Source organism: Cyprinus carpio, chromosome A23, assembly GCF_018340385.1.
Source record: "Cyprinus carpio isolate SPL01 chromosome A23, ASM1834038v1, whole genome shotgun sequence".
Classification (NCBI taxonomy): Eukaryota; Metazoa; Chordata; class Actinopteri; order Cypriniformes; family Cyprinidae; genus Cyprinus; species Cyprinus carpio.
In genome coordinates, this window is record NC_056594.1 from 2,477,249 (window position 1) to 2,500,096 (window position 22,848).

Below are 22,848 nucleotides of genomic sequence, written 5' to 3' on the forward strand. Positions count from 1 at the left end.
TTGTATTAAGCACGTAGGACAAAATGAAAATTTCCGTACATATAATAATGAATATAATGCATATGATTTCACCAGTAGGTTAGATTTAAATAAGTACAGTATTTTACTGGATATGCACTTTTTAAATATTTTGAGTGAATGCAATCACTGATAATACTATTTTAATTTGTGTAAAAAAATAAATAATTTGAGAAAAGCCACAGCAAATTCAATCATTTTAGGCTGCAAAACATTGAAACATTGAAGTAGAAAAGTGCACTATAGAAATATTCAGTATCAAATATTGTCTGGCATACCTGAAAGTGCTTTTTGACAATTACAATTTCACATTTTAAGCATTAGGGATTAGCAGCTGTTTGAACAAAAAAATATCATGAAATAGTTTCTTTCATCATGCGGTTATGCCTGTGTTCATAATGAGAACATTTGGGAACCATTAGCATAAGCTATACAGTGTTTACACACACTTCAGTTCACACACTGCTCTGTTGTTCTGCTCCGCTGTAGCACTCCCTCATGTGAACCCTGATATGATGTTTTTTTGTGTTTTTTAGAGCTGAAACTGATGTTCGCAAGCTTTTATCACGGCTGGCTGCATGGAAGTCATCTGCCCGAGCTGCTGGAGACACGCCTGCTCTGAAGGAAAAACTACAGGTGACTTATTATAAAACTAACATTTACCTGTTCATATATATGGTCTACTGAATATATTTGTCCCATCTATGTAGACCCTGCGAGTGGAGCTTGCTGAAAACGAGGGGACAGTGAAAGACGTGGTGCAGAAAGGAGAGAAGATGATTGAACGCTTGGAGAAAGGTAGGAGAATGTGGATGATTTCCTCAAGATAAATGATGGCGCCTGTTTTCTCCGACTGATTAAAATCACTCAATCTGTCTTTATAGAAGGTATGTCTTCAGAGGAGGCCCGTTCTGCTCTGGACTCTGTACGTAAAGAATGGGAGAGCTGCCAGAACCTGACCCAGGATCTGAGGAACCGAGCTCAAGTACTAGAGCAGGTGGCAGCGGTTCAATCAAGACTGAAGGCTCTAGATGGAGTCCTGAAGGGACAGGAGAAATGGCTGATCTCCACAGAAGGGTTTAGAGCAAAAAACAACCAGCAGGAACTCCACACACTCAAAGACGATTTGTGAGGTCAGTCAAATACCAGGCCTTTTCATACAAGATGATTTCCTTAAATTAGATGTTAACAGGAATCCAACTGTCTACTTTTAAAAATAAAGGTTTTTTTATTGGCATTGATGGTTCCATGAAGAACCGTCAGCATCCATAGAACCTTTCCATTGCACAAGATGAAAGTGAAATAAAGTTCTTCAGGTTATTAAAATGATGTTCACACTAAGAAAAAACATGTTCTTTTAAGAACTGATCACTGAAGGTTCTTTGGGGAAGCAGTTCTCAAAAGAACCATCTTTTCTTTAGAACATTTTAATGATCTAAAGAACCTTTTGTGGAATGCAAAGGTTCCATGGATGTTCTTTCATGAAAAGTTCTTCATGAAACCCATTGGTGCCAACAAAGAACCTTTATTTTTAAGATTGTAGTAATCTTCACTTTATGTGATTTTTGCTGAGTTGTTAATAGAGCAAATGTGTACTGTGTTTGTGTTTCAGGCTGGGATAGCAGAGCTGGAAAAGCTTCAGCCGCAGGTGGAAGATCTCTGTTCTCAGACGGAGCGTCTGGCCGCAGAACCTGGAGCCCCTGATACCATGAGGCCCAGTGTGGCGGCGCTGGCATCACGCCACAGCACAACTATTCAAGAGCTCAAGACGCGGCAGCAGGACATCACTACAGGTATACACTGGCAAATTACAGCCCTTACACATAGCATTTAAAGAATGTCGCTCCAGCCTGCAATTTGAGGGAACTTGGGATTTAGAAAATTGGCAGTTGAGCTTTTCTTTCTAAGCTACAAATATAGAGAAATGAAATCGCTTCTGGAGAAAGAACAACATTCTTACGGGATAGTTAAGGCAGCAGTGCCAATGCTTATTCACCCTCATGTCATTCCACTGCGTAGGACTTTGTTCATTGTTTCGGACACAAAAATTTGGAAGGATGTCCAGCCTGCTCTTTCCATACTGTAAAAAAGAGTGTAACTGGTTCTGTCAAGCTCCAAAAATGACAAAAAAACACCATAAAAAGTTTGTGAGCTGTCCATTAGGCAGCATAAAGACTGAAATGCCACCTCATAAGTTTATAAACCTCATATAAAAGCTCTCTACATAAGTAATAACACCACACAAGTAACATAGGAGACGTAACTGATTTCAATAGTTAAGCCAAGCTAACAATGTGAAACCAGAAACCTGTAGAAATAGACATGATTGAAATATTAACAGAATACACTGTAATGTCTAAGGAATGTAAATCCTGCCTTTCGGTAAAAGAGCAAGGCTGTGTACAAAATCACTTTCTGTCTTGAGTAGGTACTTATTTTGATTAAAAAAGTATGTTCTATTTAATATGAATGTAATCCAGACATACTACATCCGCAACAGAGCCCTAAGTTCTAACAATGGCAAGTTTTCATTCCCTGATAAAATGACATTTTTTGGATAAAAAACATCTGGTTTTGTGTTGTGAGTGCAACTGTGACCTTAAGATACTGCCTATGTTGGCCGTTCACTTGGTTTAGGAGCAGATCTACAGGAAGATTGAGGCTCACTGAGGTTTCAGAAGTCCTGGGGTTTGAATTGGTGCCAAGGGGTGCAGAACCTCTGTTTCTCTTGTTCGCTTCAGTTTTATTTAAAGACAGAAATAGTGACTTACGCAACAGGTAAATCATTTATGGAACCAACAAGAGCAGAGCCAGAGAGAGAGAGAGAGCGGTCTATTTATGGCTGTAATGTCAGTGTGGCCCATTAGAAAACTTTTACACACCAATAAACCTCTGAGTGTGTGTGTGTGCATGCTAGAAAGAGCTCTAAGTAAGAGTACATTAGTGTTTAACCTTAAAGCCTGAGCAGATCTCTTAGCTAGTCATGGAAATGAGGACATACCATAGACTTCTATTGTTTTACGTACAGCTAATAACTATAGACGGACCCCATTCTGAAAAAAACGGTTTCCACGATGTCTCAGAACGATGCTTTGTCTGATTTAGCTAACTTCTGGGACCGTTTTGTGCCCAAAGTTTAGCTGAATAAACACACACGTTTACTTAGCTGACTTTATATACAGCTAATTATAATGACTAGCATAAACCCCTGTAGCAGTTTTGTGGCTGCATTAAATATAAACAGTTGAATGTTCGTGGGACAATCGGAAAGCTAATGTTTCATGATTTGACCTGTTGACCTCTAACATCTGGGATTCAAGCTAAGCCACACACAATGACAAACACAAATAAGCTGCAGGCAGTTATTTATGTCTCTTCTCTGATATCCAACATCCAATAAACATCTTAGGAGCTGGGGGGTGGGGGGGGTAGTTGACTCTCAATTATTGTATATCATATACAGTCACAGGCCTATTTGGCATATATATATATATCATCATCATACATCATATCTTATCATGCATTTTTATGAGCTTATATTAATTGACATGGAAGGACTGAATATTTGTTGTTTAAGAAATGCAAAACTGGCAAAATGTGGTGAAAAGTGTGAAATGGTGACCAGTTACAGCATCAAAATTATTTAATCAATGTATTGATGGATTTGTGTCTGTAGTTTTGTCCAGGCTGGCGGGGTCCAGAGCGCTGCAGCAGATGGAGTCCAGACTGAACACAGTCAGCGCTGATATCAGAGACATCACCACAGCTGAACAGAGAGTCATCAAAGCTCAGGTGTGTGTGTGTGTGTTTGACAGAGATGCTCGTATGAAGTGTCCAGAAGTCAGTTTCAGTCACACCTGCCAGCAGTGAGTGAATTGAGACTATTTGCCTGACATGATATGTGTGATTGGCCACAGACACTTTCTTCAGTACACGATTTATGTATCTTTGATTTAGGGATGCACGATAAATATCGGCATGATATTTAATGCGCATCTCGTCAGTATAGCCGGTTCTGTAATCAGTGGTAAATCTCTACACGTGCATGCTTTCATGTGGAATAGTATTTATTACACAGAGCCGTTGTTCACTGACAAGTTGCACAAATCTTGCGCAAAATATGATTGTGTTTTTGCGCAGCTTGTCAGTGAACAACGGCTCTGTGTAGTAAATGATTGCCTCTTACATTAAATCAATGAGCGTTAAAGCCTGTTCACACAACTTTAATGATAACTATAAAAATACAGTATTCTCACGGGAAATAGAGGTCCATTGTCTATTGTCAATGTTGTAGTGATGAAGCACAGCTCACACAGAAGACACTTTCAGATCAAGCAGCCTTCTGTTGGCTAATGCAGTGAATCTGCAAGAGAAACTTGAACCCGGTGCATAATCTGCATTGGGAAATCTTTCGCCCTTATTTGAAATTCCTGATCGGGTGGATTCCTGTTGAAATTACTGGAATCTGTCCATGAAAATGTGCAGAACAATGGTAAATGTAAGCGTACCTGAATTTTGTGAGACCAATGCTGCTCTGAAATGAGACAAATTCTTCACTAAATTCATGTTCCAGTTACACTTGGGGGAAGTCATGGCCTTGTGGTTAGAGAGTTTGACTCCTAACCCTAAAGTCTCGGGCCGGCAATACCACGACTGAGGTGCCCTTGAGCGAGTCACCAAACCCCCAACTGCTCCCCAGGCGCTGCAGCATAAATGGCTGCCCACTGCTCCGGGTGTGTGCTCATGGTGTGTGTTCACTGCTGTGTGTGTGCACTTTGGATGGGTTAAATGCAGAGCACAAATTTTGAGTATGGGCCACCATACTTGGCTGTATGTCACATCACTTTCACTTTCACTTAAAGGTGATGTATGTAGGCTTGACACTGAGTGGTTAAACTAGGTATTGCAGTATAAATTCAAAATATTGGAGAAGTTTTTTTTTTTTTTTTCACCTGGCCCCTCCTCCTCAGACTTGACACACGCAGGTTGCTAGATTGACAACACACCAACAAGAAAGACCACACTTTACGATGAATGAAATGAAATACGCTATTTTCTGCCAACTGGCAACCCGGGTTGCCAAAATACGTACAATTGGATAAACTGGCAGCGGGCAGGTTTCACAAACCAAATCAAACACTGACATTCTGGCCTGGAATGCACATTTTCAAAGGAGAATAACTGACTGTAGCATTGTTTTTCAGATAAACAAGTATGTTAACAAGTATGATAAATTTTTATGCTTTAGTAGAGCCAAAAACTTACATACAGCACCTTTAATGTTGAGACACTTTCCAGGTATTTTGTATTTTTACATTAACAATATAATTAAAGGGGACATCGGATGAAATGTTCACTTTTGTAGCTTTTTTGCATTTAGTTGGATTTCTGGTTCACAGGTCGCACCACAGAAGAGAGGGGCGGGGTGAGCAGAGCTCATTATCATTTAAAGAGACATGCACCAAAAAGAACTCGCTGGGAACAGAGCTGTTTTGTTTTACAAGACCATTGAGGAATTTTAACCAAAGCATGTTACAGACATTTCATAAAGACCCTAAAGAATCATACCAACTTGTGGAAAGTGGGCATCCAAAGCCAGTTTTGCTCTCGTTTGGCGCTTGACGGGAAACCTGCTTGTTAAATCTATCCGTGCTTGTTGTGTTAGTTTAGCATTGTGCCATATGTTTATTCTCTGTTTGAATCTCCACTTGATCCATGTGTTCAGTCCTTTAGCTGACATGAGTTTCTTTCTTTAACTCCATGAATGATGGGAAGAAAGCCAATGACTAAGATGGCAAAACAAGCCAAAGAGAGCAAATGCTGGCTGGGATTTGTTTAAAGTTCTATAAATATTTATCCTCTGCTGTGTTCGTCTCTGGCCTCCGCCAGGAGAGATGGGGCGTGCGCCGGGCACTGCCCACGTGGCACAGAAGGGCTTCTGATGGCCGTCTGCACAGCTCTGAGCAGCCCACACAAACAGCCAAAATATGACCCTACGTCCACTTATGTAATGTCTGTCATATACTAGAACTGATTATGGACTGTGAGAAGCAGAAACTCCTGTTTTAGCCGTGACTTCTTTAAGGGGGAGTGAAAGGGATCTTTGTAGGTTTTTTGGGTGGAGTTGTGTCTCCATCTGCGGGTGTGAAGGAAGTACTGCACTCATGATCTTTTTACAATGATCCTATAATGATTATATGCATGGCAGTGAATGATAAAGAATTTGGTAGCATTGAGTTTGTAAACATTTGTACATTTTCAACAGTAGTTCATGAATGTGTACAGTAAGCATCAATGTAAAAAACATAGCTTCCGAACGCTTTGGATACATGTGTACACATCAAACATATGTTAATATTAAAATATTAATTTTTAGCTTTTAGTTTTAAATTTTAATTTTTTGTTTCTTTAGCCATTTTGTTGTGCATTTGTCGTTTTAGGAGAGCTTTTTTAAAATTCTGTTTAGCTTTATTTTTATTTCAGTTTGTTTATTTATAACTTCAACTTAAATTTATTTCTGTTATTTGTCAGTTGTTTTGACAGCAACTCTTATTTTTAAGTGGTTTTTCATGTAATATTCATGCTTTCAAATTCAGCTTTATTTCAGTTAACATAAATTTTAACTGAAAATTTTCATTTCTGTGTCCCAAACGAGGTCAAGTATTATGCAAATTGTAATTTTTCTAGTATCACGTGATATTATGCACTATATTAATGCCACTTTTCCCCTAGTTTCTCTAGTTTATAAAACTGTTGTTTATCTGCTTTCCTAAGTCAGTTGATGAAAAAGTGAAATCATAATTTTACAGCATGTCTGTAATGATTTGGCAGGGGATTTATTCTTAGTTACTATGGTGGCTGTTATAAATTTGAACGATCTAAAGTATGATCTGATGAATCTGCAGGAGGTAATGTATTTTGACCTGTTTTCTAGGCTCTTTGTGCTGAGATAGAGCAGGAGGCGTCGAAGGCAGCAGAGCAGCAGGGCTGGACTGAGCTCTCCACGGCCGCCCAGGATCAGCTCAGCATGCTGCAGTGCATTCTGGGTAGCATGAAGGACACAAAGGTGAGAGCTGTGCCATCAGACTGATTCGGATTAATTTCTTTGCATGGATGTGGTGTGTTTTGACGGTGGTGTTGATGTTGATCAGGTGAAGCATGAGGAGGTGGAGCGCTGGCTGAATGCTGCTGATGAGCTGCTGTCTCGAGACGCCAGCAGCTTCAGCCAAGCTGACAAACTCCAGGAAGAAGTCAACCAGTGCAAGGTCAGAGGTCAACGCATTCAATAAGTCATTCATGTGGAAGGGTACTGTTTAATAAAGGTCGAATAAACTTTAAGAGTCAAAAAAGCATTTCAGACAACACTAAATGAATACCTGTGGCTCCCGACAATATATTAAGGTCTTATGAAGCGAAATGATCGGTTCGTGCAAGAAACTGAACAGAATTTATAGCATTATTACCTGTAATCCAAAGCCTCAGACAATGAGGAAATATGATTCTTTTCTGCAAACTGGATCTTTCGGACAGTTCGATTCAATGAACTGGTTCAGTTCACTAGTTTGTGTAATCACGCAATGACATAACGTATATGCTATTGTATTATTAAAGCATGCAATAATCATGTGAAACATGGATGTTTTACAAGCATATAAAGTGAATAAACTTGTTTTCATCAGCTCATCTTTTTACATAAACTATGAGAAACCATAAAAGCGTTCATTTGGCCCCTTCATTCAAGTGTTTGGTTCATGCATGCGCGTATCAGTGACTCATCAGTCTTCAGTCCGAGTCGAACTGTTTCCTCAGTTTAGTGACTGTTGGAGAAACTAGAGGGCTGAATGATTCACAGGATCATAAACACCGATATTTCGGCTCATTTTGAGGCATCTGAAAGTGAGTTTTGATTGAGGAACTTGTAGATCTGTGAACTGTTTCAGATGTTAAGTCTGATTTGGTGAATTGGTTCAACTAGTTCACCAAAAAGAACCGGTTCAAAAGACTGATTCGTTCACAACAAGGACGTCTGAGGCTCTGGATTACAGGTAATAATGTTGTAAATAATGATCAGTTTCTTGCACAGACTAATCATATATTTGTGTATAGTTCTGTTAAAATGATTGTAAGTCTGAGCCTCGTCACAAGCATTTTAATGCAGTGTAACTGTGCAAATGACAAATAAATGACTCTTGGATGGCCTGAGGGTGAGTAAATGAATAGCAAATTTTCATTTTTGGGTGAACTATCCCTTTAAGAAAGCATCTGATCATAGCGATATGGATATTTTTGCATGAGCTCTAGATTTTAAAAACTCCACTTTATACAATAAATTGCTTTTAAGGGATAGTTCACCCAAAAATGAAAATCACCCCATAGTTTACTCACCATCAAGCCATCCTAGGTGTATATGAATCTCTTCTTTCAGATGATTCCAATCAGAGTTAGGCCTATATTAAAAATTGTCCTGGCTCTTCCAAGCTTTATAATGGCAGTGAGTGGGTGTTTCTTGTCAATATTCCAAAAGAAGTCCAATAAAATGCATCCATCCATCATAGCTACGGTGAGAATATGCTAGTCTCACGAGAACCAACATTTGTTAACAGGAGCCTCCTCTTGGCTTTTATTGAAATCCTCCAATATTTTTCTGTGTGGGACACTTTATATTATGGATAGATGTGCTTCATTGGACTTCTTTTGGGCTTTTGTTATTTTGGAATACTTTTATTTTGGTTTTATAGCTTGGAAGAGCCAGGACATTTTTTTTATATATAACTCCGATTGAATTTGTCTGAAAGAAGAAAGTCATATACAGGTCCTTCCAAAAAATTAGCATATTGTGAAAAAGTTCATTATTTTCCATAATGTAATGATAAAAATTAAACTTTCATATATTTTAGATTCATTGCACACCAACTGAAATATTTGCAGGTCTTTTGTTGTTTTAATACTGATGATTTTGGCATACAGCTCATGAAAACCCAAAATTCCTATCTCAAAAAATTAGCATATTTCATCCGACCAATAAAAGAAAAGTGTTTTTAATACAAAAAAGTCAACCTTCAAATAATTATGTTCAGTTATGCACTCAATACTTGGTCGGGAATCCTTTTGCAGAAATGACTGCTTCAATGCGGCGTGGCATGGAGGCAATCAGCCTGTGGCACTGCTGAGGTGTTATGGAGGCCCAGGATGCTTCGATAGCGGCCTTAAGCTCATCCAGAGTGTTGGGTTCTTGCGTCTCTCAACTTTCTCTTTACAATATCCCACAGATTCTCTATGGGGTTCAGGTCAGGAGAGTTGGCAGGCCAATTGAGCACAGTAATACCATGGTCAGTAAACCATTTACCAGTGGTTTTGGCACTGTGAGCAGGTGCCAGGTCTTGCTGAAAAACGAAATCTTCATCTCCATAAAGCTTTTCAGCAGATGGAAGCATGAAGTGCTCCAAAATCTCCTGATAGCTAGCTGCATTGACCCTGCCCTTGATAAAACACAGTGGACCAACACCAGCAGCTGACATGGCACCCCAGACCATCACTGACTGTGGGTACTTGACACTGGACTTCAGGCATTTTGGCATTTCCTTCTCCCCAGTCTTCCTCCAGACTCTGGCACCTTGATTTCCGAATGACATGCAAAATTTGCTTTCATCCGAAAAAAGTACTTTGGACCACTGAGCAACAGTCCAGTGCTGCTTCTCTGTAGCCCAGGTCAGGTGCTTCTGCCGCTGTTTCTGGTTCAAAAGCACACGCCTGTGCACGGTGGCTCTGGATGTTTCTACTCCAGACTCAGTCCACTGCTTCCGCAGGTCCCCCAAGGTCTGGAATCGGTCCTTCTCCACAATCTCCTCAGGGTCCGGTCACCTCTTCTCGTTGTGCAGCGTTTTTTGCCACACTTTTTCCTTCCCACAGACTTCCCACTGAGGTGCCTTGATACAGCACTCTGGGAACATTGGAAATTCGTTCAGAAATTTCTTTCTGTGTCTTACCCTCTCGCTTGAGGGTGTCAATGAGGGCCTTCTGGGTTAACCTCTTACCCATGATTGCGGTTTTGAGTAATGAACCAGGCTGGGAGTTTTTTAAAAGCCTCAGGAATCTTTTGCAGGTGTTTAGCGTTAATTAGTTTGATTCAGATGATTAGGTTAATAGCTCGTTTAGAGAACCTTTTCATGATATGCAAATTTTTTTGAGATAGGAATTTTGGGTTTTCATGAGCTGTATCCCAAAATCATCAGTATTAAAACAATAAAAGACCTGAAATATTTCAGTTGGTGTGCAATGAATCTAAAATATATGAAAGTTTAATTTTTATCATTACATTATGGAAAATAATTAACTTTCTTCACAATATGCAAATTTTTTGAGAAGGACCTGTACACCTACAGTAGCGTGAGTAAATTATGGGCTTATTTTCACTTTTGGGTGAACTACCCCTTTAAGCAAGCAGCTTTACAGAATTAAACTTGAATAAGCAGAGTCAGTGCAGATTTCAGTTAAAATTTCAGTTCACTTCCACTATAAAGCAGCTCTGCAGTGTTTATGCTTTTACTCACGGGCATCTGATGGACTGAAACAAACCCTCAGATGAATTTCGATCGAAATAACACACTAGTTTGTTCTTTGATTTCACTTGAAGTATATCGGGACCTTAATGATGCTAGTTTTACATAGTTTTCTAGCTGTGTGACGCTGGGTTTAGTTGGTTTATCAGCAGGCCCACCGTGGCTGAGCTGGTGGTGGACTTGAGCTGGTTTAATAAACATAATTTAAACTGGTTGAGATATCACCTGAAGTTGATGGTTGAGAAATTTCCTCAGCAACACCAAAGCTGTCCGCGCTGTCTGTGCAGGAGCTGGTGAGTGAGATGGAGAGTGTGGACTTGTCTCTGAAGCAGATGAGGGAGAATGTGACGGCCGTGCAGCAGAGCTCCATACCGGGTCTGATCAGCTGGGGGCAGACGGAGCTGGACGACAGTCAGAGACGCTGGGACACAACTCAGTAAAGAGGTTCGAAAGATAACTTCTAGTGGTGCTGAACACTGAATGTCTTTAATGGCCTTTAACATCAAGTAGCTGCACAGCAAGGGCAGAACTCTTACAAGAGGTGGTTTAGTCAAGTAGAAACCAATCAGCAACCCACTTCCAAACCCTGCTTGATTCAGGAACATGCTCTTCTGGGATAAGTCACATTACGTTGATGTCAGTATAAACGTGGTCCATCTTGATTGCAGTTGTTGAGGCGTGAGGAGCGTGTGAGTGACGGTCAGGAGAAAGTGATGAATCTGAAGAAAGACGTGGCGGAGATGCGCGAGTGGATGATTCAAGTGGACGAGGAGTTTCTCATGAGAGACTTTGAGTACAAGAGCCCTGAGGAGCTGGAGGAGGCGCTGCAGGAGATGAAGGTCTGTAGGAAGAGGTTGAAAAGTCATAACAGATTGATTATAACTAAACTATAAGTCATATTTTTTTTTAATGATAATTTTCCTCTTTGTGTCTGACCTTTATAGTACAGAAAATTATTTATTTATTTTTTAAATTCTTTCTCTCTTCAATACTTTTTTCGTAAATGCCTTCTCTGTGTGTGTTTCAGAGGGCTAAAGACGATGTGTTGCAGAAGGAAGTGCGTGTGAAGATTTTGAAGGACAACATTAATGTTCTGATTAGTAAGATGCCCCCTGGTGGTCCTGACCTGAGCCCTGAGCTCACTGAAGTGCTGCACAACTACCAGAAACTCTGTGATCGCTTCAAGAGCAAGTGCCCACACGCTTGAGGTACACACACACACACACACACAGAGCATGCTTTGCAATTGGACAGCCCTGCTCCAGGTGTGGTTTGATTGGTTCCTCTGGATGTTTAGCTGAAGTCTGATGTTGTTTGCGCTGATGTTCAGGAGGTGTGGTCCTGCTGGATCGAGCTGCTGCAGTATCTGGACGTGGAGTCTGGCTGGTTAAAGACGCTGGAAGAGAAAGTTCAAGCCACTGAGAACGTCCCAGAAAACACAGAGTCTATCAGCGAGGCTCTGGAGGTAACAGCTTTCATGCTAAAGGCGTGGCTTAGCTTGTTCAGTCAAATCTCGCAGCCAAAATCCAGTAATTTCAATATATATTCGCATTCTTGGGAATTTCAAGTGAGGGTGAAAGATTTCCCCATGCAGATTTCGCAACGAGTTCAAGTTGCTCAGACAAATTGACCAACAGAAAGCTGCTTGGTTTGAAAGTGATTCAAACTTTACTACACTATTGACAATGGGTCTTTTTTGCTCCTAAAATATTGCTAATGTGACCGCAACCAAAGCATTACAAATACGATGTGACCACATACATTTTTTGGTTGCGTCTGTTTGTGGTGTGAGTAATCGGATCACGTTTTGAATCCCGAGTTGTTGTTAATACTCTATTCATGGTGTAATCATGTCTCTTTCAGTCTCTGGAGTCGGTTCTGCGTCATCCGGGTGATAACAGGACTCAGATCCGAGAGCTGGGCCAGACTCTCATAGACGGAGGCATTCTGGACGAAATCATCAGCGAGAAACTGGAGAACTTCAATTTGCGCTACGAAGATCTGACTCAGCTGGTGTGTTTGTCTTGAATAGATCAAATGACTCCCCAGAACTGATTCAGATTCACATCATATGCACAGCATTGGATTCATGTGTGTGTGTGTTGTAGGCTGCCGCACGTCAGATGTCTCTGGAGCAGAAGTTGGGGACTCTGAGAGAGAACGAGACGGCCTTACACACACTACAGACGTCCCTGACGCAGCTGGACCAGACGCTCACCTCGTACCTCACTGACCGCATCGACGCCTTCCAGCTGCCACAGGAAGCTCAGGTACACACACACTCCTCATTCACAGCAGTTACCACAAGAAGCAGCAGCATTTCAGTCACAGTCTGTATCTTTTCTGACTGTGACAATCAGATTTCAAGGGAAGCTGGCGCCTCGGTCCTGACCGCATCACACTGTTTTTACTGGGTGTTTTTTTGGGGGGGAATATATTTGCATTTATTCACATGCGATTGGATTAGCTACCCATGTGCTGGACCGTCATGAAGCGCATCAGAGGGTGCACTGCACTACACCCCTGGTTAGGGCTGCACAATTCATCGAATTTCTAATCATGAATACAATTATGGATGCCACAATTACGCAATCGTATAAAGTGGCAATTAATCATTCAAAGTCCACTTATGTTATTCTCCGTGCTTAAGATGTGTTTTTTTCTTAAGATGTGGTTTTTTCTTATTGTTTTTTTTTTAGTTTTAGTATAAAATTATAATACCATTCATATTTTTACTTTTTTATAATTTAAAGAAGAAACCAATCTGATGTATAGTTGACATTTGAGGCTTAATAGTATAGAAAAGTACTAAAAGTTTTCAGCTTGTTTATTTTCATATGAAAATACGGCACTCAGTTGCATCAAACAATGGTATAAACATCATTCAATATAAATTGTGATAATCGTAATTAATAATTGCAATTACAATTTCAAGGGAATAATCGACAGTTATGATTTTTGTCATAATCGTGCAGCCCTACTGCTGGTGTAGATATTGATAGATGCTTAAGATTTTCAATAACCAGTGACAGATATGTTGTAATGCTACTTTGTTTTTAAACTTCTTCGAGCTTATTATTTTACTCTTTGGCCTTTAACTTTAAAAATACAGATCATTCAGGCCGAAATCGCGGCCCATGAGGCCACACTGGAGGATCTGAGGAGGAGGAATGTAGGAAACGTACCTCTGACTGTCCCAGAGGGCAAACCAGTGCGAGGAGGAACCCTACTGGACCAGTTACAGGTGAGACACGATACTGTCCCTGCAGGACCGGAGAGGAAATGCAGATCACCAGACTATTTTTTTCATTCATCACCCTGGTTTAGTAAGTAATCTTGGATGTTCAAGTTTTGAGATTTAATTCTGTGCAAGTGTTATTTTAGTATTATTTATATACTATTTTATATCTTTTTTTTGTCATTTTCAATTCGTTATTTAGTTACATTTTAGTAATTTTGTTATGTGCGTTTGGTGTTTTATTAGGTTTTTGTCTTGTTTTTAATATTACTATTTATGTTTATTATTTATATTACTGTTTATTTAATTTCAGGTTTAGTTTTAGGTTTTGGTTCAGTTTTAGTTAATACTAATAACTGGTCTGCATATTTGTAAACCTTTAACGTTATTTGGATTCTTACTAGGTTGGAACAAATGCCCACTTTGTAAAAAAAAATAAAAAAAATAATACAAATATATTTATTCCAATAAAAATTTGAATAAACTACATGACTTTTGCCCAGATTTTTTTTGGAGGATATCAAACATGCTTGATATTTTGAGCCGGTTATAGAACACGTAATGCTTTCATTTGATATGCCTCAGCAAGGCGCCTGATTCTGTGTGTGTTTGTGGTGTTTGTTAATCTGTGATCATCCGTCTAGTAATGTTTGATCTTCAGTCATTTAGTGTATGATGACCAGTCTTTCCTCTGTGACCTTTAACACAATTGTCAAGTGAATGATGCCTAGTGTTTTTAAATCTGTTCAGATTTTAATAGTGATGTAGTGTATTCCAGCCTTAAAGTTTATCTTGTGTGTTTCTGTTCTGTTTAGCGGAAACTCCGTGAGATTAGTACAAAATTCCAGCTGTTCCAGAAACCAGCCAACTTTGAGCAGCGGATGCTGGACTGCAAGAGGATTCTGGAAAACGCGAAAGCTGAACTTCACATCCTGGACCTGAAAGACAGACAACCAGAGGAGATCCAAACCCACCTGAACGGATGCATGGTGAGAAAACACACCGCTGTTATTTAAGTATTAATTCTATACTATTATAGTACACAATCATATTTAGAAATGGCATTTAATTTTATAGTTTGAGTTTTCAATTTAATTGTAGGTTACATTTTAACAATTTGTAACATTTTTTTTTGTCTTTTTTATATTTCTATATAGCTTTATTTTTATTTCGTTTTTTTTGTTGTTATTATAATTTTAGTACTACAACTTATTTGTTTCAGATAGTTTCCAGGGCAACATTAAAATTTTATTTCAGTTTAAAATTTTATTTTTATTTTTAATTTAATTTAATTTTTTTTTTCTTTTTTTTTTAAGATTTTTAATAGTTGGTTTTAAAGTAACAAAACTGAAACACACATCTCACACTGCTTGTGTTTTATGTATGCGTGTTGTTTTTATAAATGCAGAAGCTGTATAAGATCTTGAGCGAGGTGAAACTGGAGGTGGAGACGGTGATTAAAACAGGAAGACAGATCGTACAAAAACAGCAGACGGAAAATCCTAAAGGAATGGATGAACAGCTCACTGCCCTCAAATTACTCTACAATGAGCTGGGAGCTCAGGTGCACATTTTACACACACACATTTCTAAAACGGCAATGAAAGCAGTTTCCAGTGAACAAAATCGAGCCTCGTCCTAAATTTGTCATTCAGAAATACATCGCATTACAAAAATAAGATGAGTTGTGAAAGCTACTTCCTGTTGACTTTAGTGTAATTTGCCATAAATAGCTTTTGTCTGTGTCATTAGGTGACTGAGGGGAAGCAGGATTTGGAGAAAGCTTTGTCTCTGTCTCAGCGGCTGCAGAAGGACAGCGCCGCCCTGCAGGCCTGGATGAGCCACACTGAGACGCCGCTGAAAGAGAAGCTCAGCGCAGGAGACATGCCTGCCGATATCGAGACGGAGATCAAATGGGCCAACGTGAGTGTGTCGGACAGCCGCTCGCTCGTGGAGTCTGTACTCAGAGTGTGTGTTACATGAGTGTTTGTCTGCAGGGCCTGTTGAAGGAGTCTGAGCTCAAGAAGAGCGATCTGTCTGTGGTGATGGAGAACAGCGCCGCCCTGCAGGCCTTAGTGGAGGGCAGCGAGGCTCAGCTGGAGGATCAGCTGTTTGAGCTCAATGAGGACTGGGAGCGAGTGCACACACTGATCGAGGACTGGCTCAGTGCTGTTCTGGTGAGTGACTGCTTAAAGTTACCTGATGCAATTAACTCTTTAGGTTCACATCATCCCAACTGCTTCATTCGTTCTGCGTGATTTGTCAAGACTGATTAGAAGAATAGCACCACATGATATACTTGCATTTGTGGTTTATGGGAACTCTCCATAGGCATAATGGTTTTTATACTGTACAAACTGTAGTTTCTATCGCCCTACACCTAAACCTACCCCTTACAGAAAACTACTGGCAATTTTTGAATTTCATAAAACTCCGTTTTGTATGGTTTTTTTTTAGCCTTTTGGTTTACGGGGAAACAGGAAGTGTCCTCATAAACCATGTTTACGTTGTAGTACCCATGTCATTATACACATTTGTGTCCTCATAAACCATATATATACCAGTACACACACACACACAAACACATCACATACATTTACATATAAATATCTAAATGGGGACATTTCATAGACTTTTGTTTTATATTCATCCAATTATAAATACTATAAACAAACCCACACCTGGACCTTATCAGAATACTTTTTGCACTTTTTTCTAATTCTTGAAATAGGTATCAAATGCAATACAGCAATACTAGATACATGTTTTAGAGATGGAAAAATATGCATATTAATTACATTTAACTACAAAACAATAATATAAAAAAAAGTTTTTAATCTGTTGACAGCCCTAATTTTTACCTGTTAAATATCGCATGTATGTTGTGTAGAGATGCTGTATCATGCATGCTGTGTGTGTGTGTTGTAGAATCACATGCGTGAGGTGGAGATGTTTGATGAGAATTTGGCTCATATCAGCACGTGGCTCTATCAGACGGAGATACGACTGGATGAGATGGAGAAGATGCCTGCAGCTGAGAAAGAGAGAATGATGAAGGTGAAAACACACACACAGACTTGGTTATTTGTATCATTTGTCTTTTCAGTGAAAGTGAATATTCAACAGTAAATAATGTAATTTGATCCATTAGGATTTGTTTGGATCATAAATGTTAGGCTACAGTATTGTTGGTTAATATTATTTTTCCTCTGCCACAAGACTAAGTGGCAGAGAAAGTAATTACATTTTGATGAAAAATAATAAAGACAAAAAATTGTTCTAGTCTAGTGAAACCTGATTTCATTAGCACACATTAATGTATTGAATCTGCTCTGTGTGTGTCTGACAGGCTGTGTTGGGTGAGTTGGAGGGAATGAGTGTGCGTGTGGACAGCGCTCGTGATCAGGCAGTAATATTGATGACCAGCAGGGGGCCTGCGAGCAGAGAGCTGGTGGAGCCCAAACTGGCCGACCTCAACCGCAACTTCCACAAGGTGGAGCAGCACATCAGATATGCTCAGGTAAGACGCCAGCGGCTCAGCACAGGCCTGAGTGGAGCTTGTTTTCCAGCTGTGGTGCTGGACAGACACTCATTAGCCAGTGCTGAGTGTGTGTGTTGTGTTCAGGTGTCTGCTGGTCTGGAGGTCAGACAGGAGGCTGTGCGGCCACAGCAGGAGGTGATAGACGGGAGGTCTGCTCCTCTTCTCTCCTCCTCACAGCTACAGCTGTTTGAAGCAGACCTACAAGCTACTATCAGAGCACTGGAGCAACAGGAGAAAACACACACGCCTGATGATGAGAGGGTACACACACCTATTAGAACACACACACACACACACACACACACACACACACACCCCTGATTTAACACACACGCACACACACACACACCCCTGATTTAACACACACACACATACACACACACACACGTAGCTGATTTTACACACAAACAAACAAACACACACACCTGATTTAACACACATGCACACACACACCAATACCTGATTTAACACACACACACACACACACACACACACACACACACACACACCCCCCTGATTTAACACACACACACACACACACACACAGACCAATACCTGATTTAACACACACACACACACACCTGATTTAACACACACACAGACCAATACCTGATTTAACACACACACACCCCTGATTTAACACACACACACACACACACACACACACACACACCTGATTTAACACACACACACACACAGACCAATACCTGATTTAACACACACACACCCCTGATTTTACACACACACACACACACACACACACACACACACACACACACACACACACACACGTAGCTGATTTTACACACAAACAAACAAACACACACACACACACACACACACACACACACACACACACACCTGATTTAACACACACACACACACACACACCTGATTTAACACACATACACACACACGTAGCTGATTTTACACACAAACAAACACACACACACACCTGATTTAACACACATACACACACACGTAGCTGATTTTACACACAAACACACACACACACACACACACACACACCCCTGATTTAACACACACGCAGACACACACCAATACCTGATGTAACACACACACACACACACCCCTGATTTAAAACACACACACATACACACACGTAGCTGATTTTACACACAAACACACACACACACACACACACACACACCTGATTTAACACACACACACACACCTGACCTTTAACAAAGTGAGATGACATAACATTTTATAGTTCCACTCACATAAATCTATATTAATGAAATAGTTCACCCAAAAATGAAATTTTCCTGAAGATGTACTCCCCCTCATTCCATTCAAGATGTAGATGATTTTGTTTCTTCATCAGATTTGGAGAAATGTAGCATTGCATCACTTGTTCACCAATGGATCCTCTGCAGTGAATGGGTGCCGTCAGAATGAGAGTCAAACTGCTGATAAAAACATCACAGTAATCCACAAGTAATCCACATCACTCCAGTCCATCTGTTACAGTAACATCAGAAGAAGTGAAAAGCTGCGTGTTTGTAAGAAACAAATCTGTCATTAAAGGTGCACTAAGTGATTTTTGATAATTTTGATAACTCTGCCCCACACGATCACAACCCTGCCTGCCGGCCGCAGCATTTTCAAGCAAAAGCCAGCACAGAAAAATTGTCAAACAAACCAAAATTTTTGATAATTTTTGTTAATGTGGAGTACAGGATTTCCTGCTCCATGAATTTCTCCACTGCTGAAAGCTGCTCCAATATTTACTCAGTCCTACCTCTTGCCTGATCGTAACCATTCTTTTTAATGTTTTGTTCCTCCGAAATGTTCCTCTTTTTATCTTCCATCTCACGCTATCTGTAGTCGATCTGCTGATATCCGTCCTGTGCACTCACTGAGCGCTCTCTTCTCCCTGTTATTATTTGTCAAATATATTTACTGCTGATTGGCTGCGAGTGTGTTGTGTGACTCGGTCCGACACTGTGGTCAAAAGCGTTTTTCAGATATTGCTTAGTGCACCTTTAAGACCTTTTTAACTTCAAACCATTGCTTTTGGCTAAAATATAAGTCCTCCATTCATAATAACACGTCCTCCAGTGGAAAAAAATAATCTCATCTGAATCAGGAGAGAAATCTGGAGAGAACAGGGACTTTTTCACTGGAGGAAGTAGTATAATGGATTACGGACAATGGAGGACAATGGATTCATATTTTGGCCAGAAGTGACAGATTAAGGTTAAAACATCTTAATGATTTGTTTCTTATAAGCACACAGCTTTTGTCTCTCAAGACATTAACTGATGGACTGGAGTGCTGTGGATTACTTGTGGATTATTGTGATTTTTTTTTATCAGTTAATTGACTCTCATTCTGACGGCACCCATTCACTGCAGTGCATCCATTGCTGAGCAAGTGATGTAGTACTACATTTCTCCAAATCTGATGAAGAAACAAATTAATTTTGGATGGCCTAAGGGAGAGTAAATTTTCAGCAAATATCGAACTATTCATTTAAACAAACTAAAAGGTGTTTAATTAGCTCCTATAACACCAGATGCCTACATACAGTACACAGCGATATTAAACGGCCATGTGTTAGTCTTGAATGAGTGTGCTCGTGTTTTAGCTGGATGAGGAGAAAGCTCATGTTGAGGAGGTGTTGAGGAGAGGAGAGGAGGTGCTGCTGTCTGTTCCTGATGAGGACAGAAGAGAGGACATCCGCAGGAGACTGCTGCTGCTCCAGACGTGCTACAAGGTCATTTCACGCACTCTTAACATGTCAGCCACACATGAAACACCTTAAACTGCAGTATTAACTTTCCTGGTGACAGATTACTGTTTATTATACATATCACCAAAAACTCTTTTTAAATTCTAAAACCCAAATTTTCTCTCAGAAAAATTAGGCTGCTACTATTTGAAAAGCTGGCGGGTGGCAATTTATTTGGAGTTGAATGTCCACAGTGTTTATGTATGCAGTGTTCACATGTGCAGTTGCTTATAATGTGATGTTTGTCTGTACTGTAAGAAGAAAACCTGATGTCAGAACCTTGCTTTGTTTTGGATATGTGTACGGCTGTTAAAACCTTGCGGTTGGATTATGGCTATTTTACAGCTACATTTACAGGCATGTTAAAGTGTTGGCTACATTGTGACTATGTTACAACAGTGTTCATAGTGGTTACAGCTTTGTTACAGCTGTGTTTATGGATGTGTTACAGGAATTATAATAGCTATGTCTATAGCTGTGTTATGGCTAAGTTGAAGTTATTTTTACGGCTGTGGTAAAGTTTTAGCTGCGTTGCATCTGTTACAAGAGTGTTTCAGCCTTGTGCCATCTTTGTTTGTGGCTGTTATGCCAATGTTATGACTATGTTATGGGTATTTTACAGCTACATTTACAGCTGTTACAGCGTTGTTTACAGCAGTAGTATAGTTTATAGCTTTTACAGCTGTGATTGTCTATTTTACGGTTGTGTTATGGCTATTTTACAGCTACGGCTGTGTTTAACTGGTTTTGACTTTACGGCTATGTTACAGCCTTGTTATGGCTAAGTTGAAGTGATGTTTACAGCTGTGTTACAGCTGTGTTACAGTAGTATTTACAGTTGTCACGACTTTGTTACAACATTGTTTTTTTGCTTTACAGTTATGCTATGGCTATTTTTACAGCTCTGATTATTGGTTTCGTTAAAGCTTTGTTACAGCTGTGTTACATTAACGATGGATATGTTTACAGTTGTGTTGTGGCTATTTTACAGATATGTTTACAGCTATGTTTTGATTGTTATAGCTTTGCTACAGAAATGCTTATGGCTGTTTATGGTGGTATTATAACTTTTAACACCTTGTTTTTATAGCTGTGTTACATCGGCGTTACAGCTAATCAACTGGTGTTCCCACAACAGATCTTGTTTTCTATTGCATTGTAAACTAATTCTAAATGTGTGAAAGCACCATTTCACACGGAACTATATTCTCTCTCTCTGTCTCTCTGCAGGAGCTTCATATCATCAGAACTCAGCCGGCTGTGCTGGAATCATCGTCTTCTCCTCCGCAGAGATCAGAGTCATCCCTCTCTCCTCAGGATGAGATGAGTGCATCTGTCTCCCCGTCTGACTATCTGCTGGACATTAATAAGGTTCTGCTGGCCATGGCTGACGACGAGCTGCTCCTGAACTCCTCAGAGCTCAGCGGAGGACTGTTTGAGGATTTCTCCAGCCAGGAGGACACGCTCAGGGTCAGACACACACTGCAGTGGTTTCCTTCATGACAGGGTTCAAGAGGTCCAGATATCAGTATGCTAGTACAAGTGTTGGGGCAACTGCTTTGAAACTAGCTTGCCAAGCTACAGTCTACTATGTATAAGCTACACTGCTGACCATAATAACTCCCTGTTCACTAGCAGTCTAAACTGACTGGAGCAATGGGTGTTTTCAGTTTGTTTTGTATTGACTTCTCTGTGTTTGTGTTTCTAGAATATAAAGGAGAGTTTGGAGCGGTTGGGAGAGCAGGTTGAAGTGATTAATGAGCGCCAGCCTGATGTGATTCTGGAAGCTTCCAGACAGGAGATGGCACAGATATCTGATGCCCTGACACAGCTGAACTCAGAGTGGGACAGAGTCAACCGCATGTACAGCCAGAGGAAAGGGTGAGCCTCCGATGACTCTGCATTTTCCCATAATTCCCTGTCTAGATGAGCAGTCTTTCTGCATCTTCCCATTATGGCCCACAATCACAAAGTGAACCTGAAAAAAACTTTTGTATTTAATTTGTTGGACATGATAGTAGTTATTGCATGAAACCAATGATGAATATGGTTAGAGAGATTGTGATATTGCGTCTCTAGTTATGAGGGAGGTCATTATTATACATCTTTTGAATGATCATACTCTTTCAGTTGGATATGGTTAGCATTTCAGCATATATTTCCACATTTTCTCCTTATCAGAGGTAGATTTGCTAATGTTATTTCACCCATTCGTAACATGCTAACGGAGGAGTCTGGGGAAGGATGTGTCCATGCATTCAGGATTGGGGGCAGCAAATGTAATAATTTGTGAAAAAAAAAATAATAGTAGTCAGCTAATATTATTTTTTTTGTTGGGGGGGGGGATGTTATGCCCTCTATATATATTGTGGGTACGGCTCTGAGTCTAGGAATATCTGCTGATGATTGGTCCATAGAGAAATGTGTCAAAACCCTGGATATTATAAATGCATGAGGATGTGAGAGAAACCGATACCAGTATCTCACTACTGAAACCTTCATTAATTCTGCTGCAGAGTGCATCTGATTTAAAGAAACATCTCACTCTAATAGACTTTTTGTTTTAAAGCAAAGATGAATAATACCATCGATGCTAATTAGGTCAAAAAGAGTAGGCTCAGGCATCGCTTTCAAGTATAATGATGATTACATCACAGTTATCATTGTTTTTTAATGTTGATGAATCAGCTCGGGAAGTAAATAAACATCACATCACACAAAACCAGTCAAGAAC

At 40.0% G+C, this 22,848-nt stretch overlaps 1 protein-coding gene across 1 annotated transcript in view; it reads left to right on the top strand.

Annotated features, from left to right (window-relative positions):
- The first annotated feature begins 1,011 nt into the window (after positions 1–1,011).
- LOC109087421 (utrophin-like) overlaps positions 1,012–22,848 on the top strand; it is a 151,354-nt gene continuing 129,517 nt past the window's right edge. The window contains 23 exon segments of the mRNA XM_042712591.1: positions 1,012–1,151; positions 1,631–1,811; positions 3,695–3,810; positions 6,953–7,084; positions 7,170–7,283; positions 10,865–11,008; positions 11,010–11,021; positions 11,246–11,416; positions 11,605–11,772; positions 11,774–11,785; positions 11,908–12,042; positions 12,441–12,590; positions 12,686–12,847; positions 13,690–13,821; positions 14,631–14,804; positions 15,224–15,379; positions 15,568–15,738; positions 15,813–15,992; positions 16,744–16,872; positions 17,165–17,617; positions 19,971–20,099; positions 21,345–21,584; positions 21,823–21,995. Of these exon segments, the coding sequence (XP_042568525.1) occupies positions 1,727–1,811; positions 3,695–3,810; positions 6,953–7,084; positions 7,170–7,283; positions 10,865–11,008; positions 11,010–11,021; positions 11,246–11,416; positions 11,605–11,772; positions 11,774–11,785; positions 11,908–12,042; positions 12,441–12,590; positions 12,686–12,847; positions 13,690–13,821; positions 14,631–14,804; positions 15,224–15,379; positions 15,568–15,738; positions 15,813–15,992; positions 16,744–16,872; positions 17,165–17,617; positions 19,971–20,099; positions 21,345–21,584; positions 21,823–21,995 (3,338 nt within the window). The 5' untranslated portion in view covers positions 1,012–1,151; positions 1,631–1,726.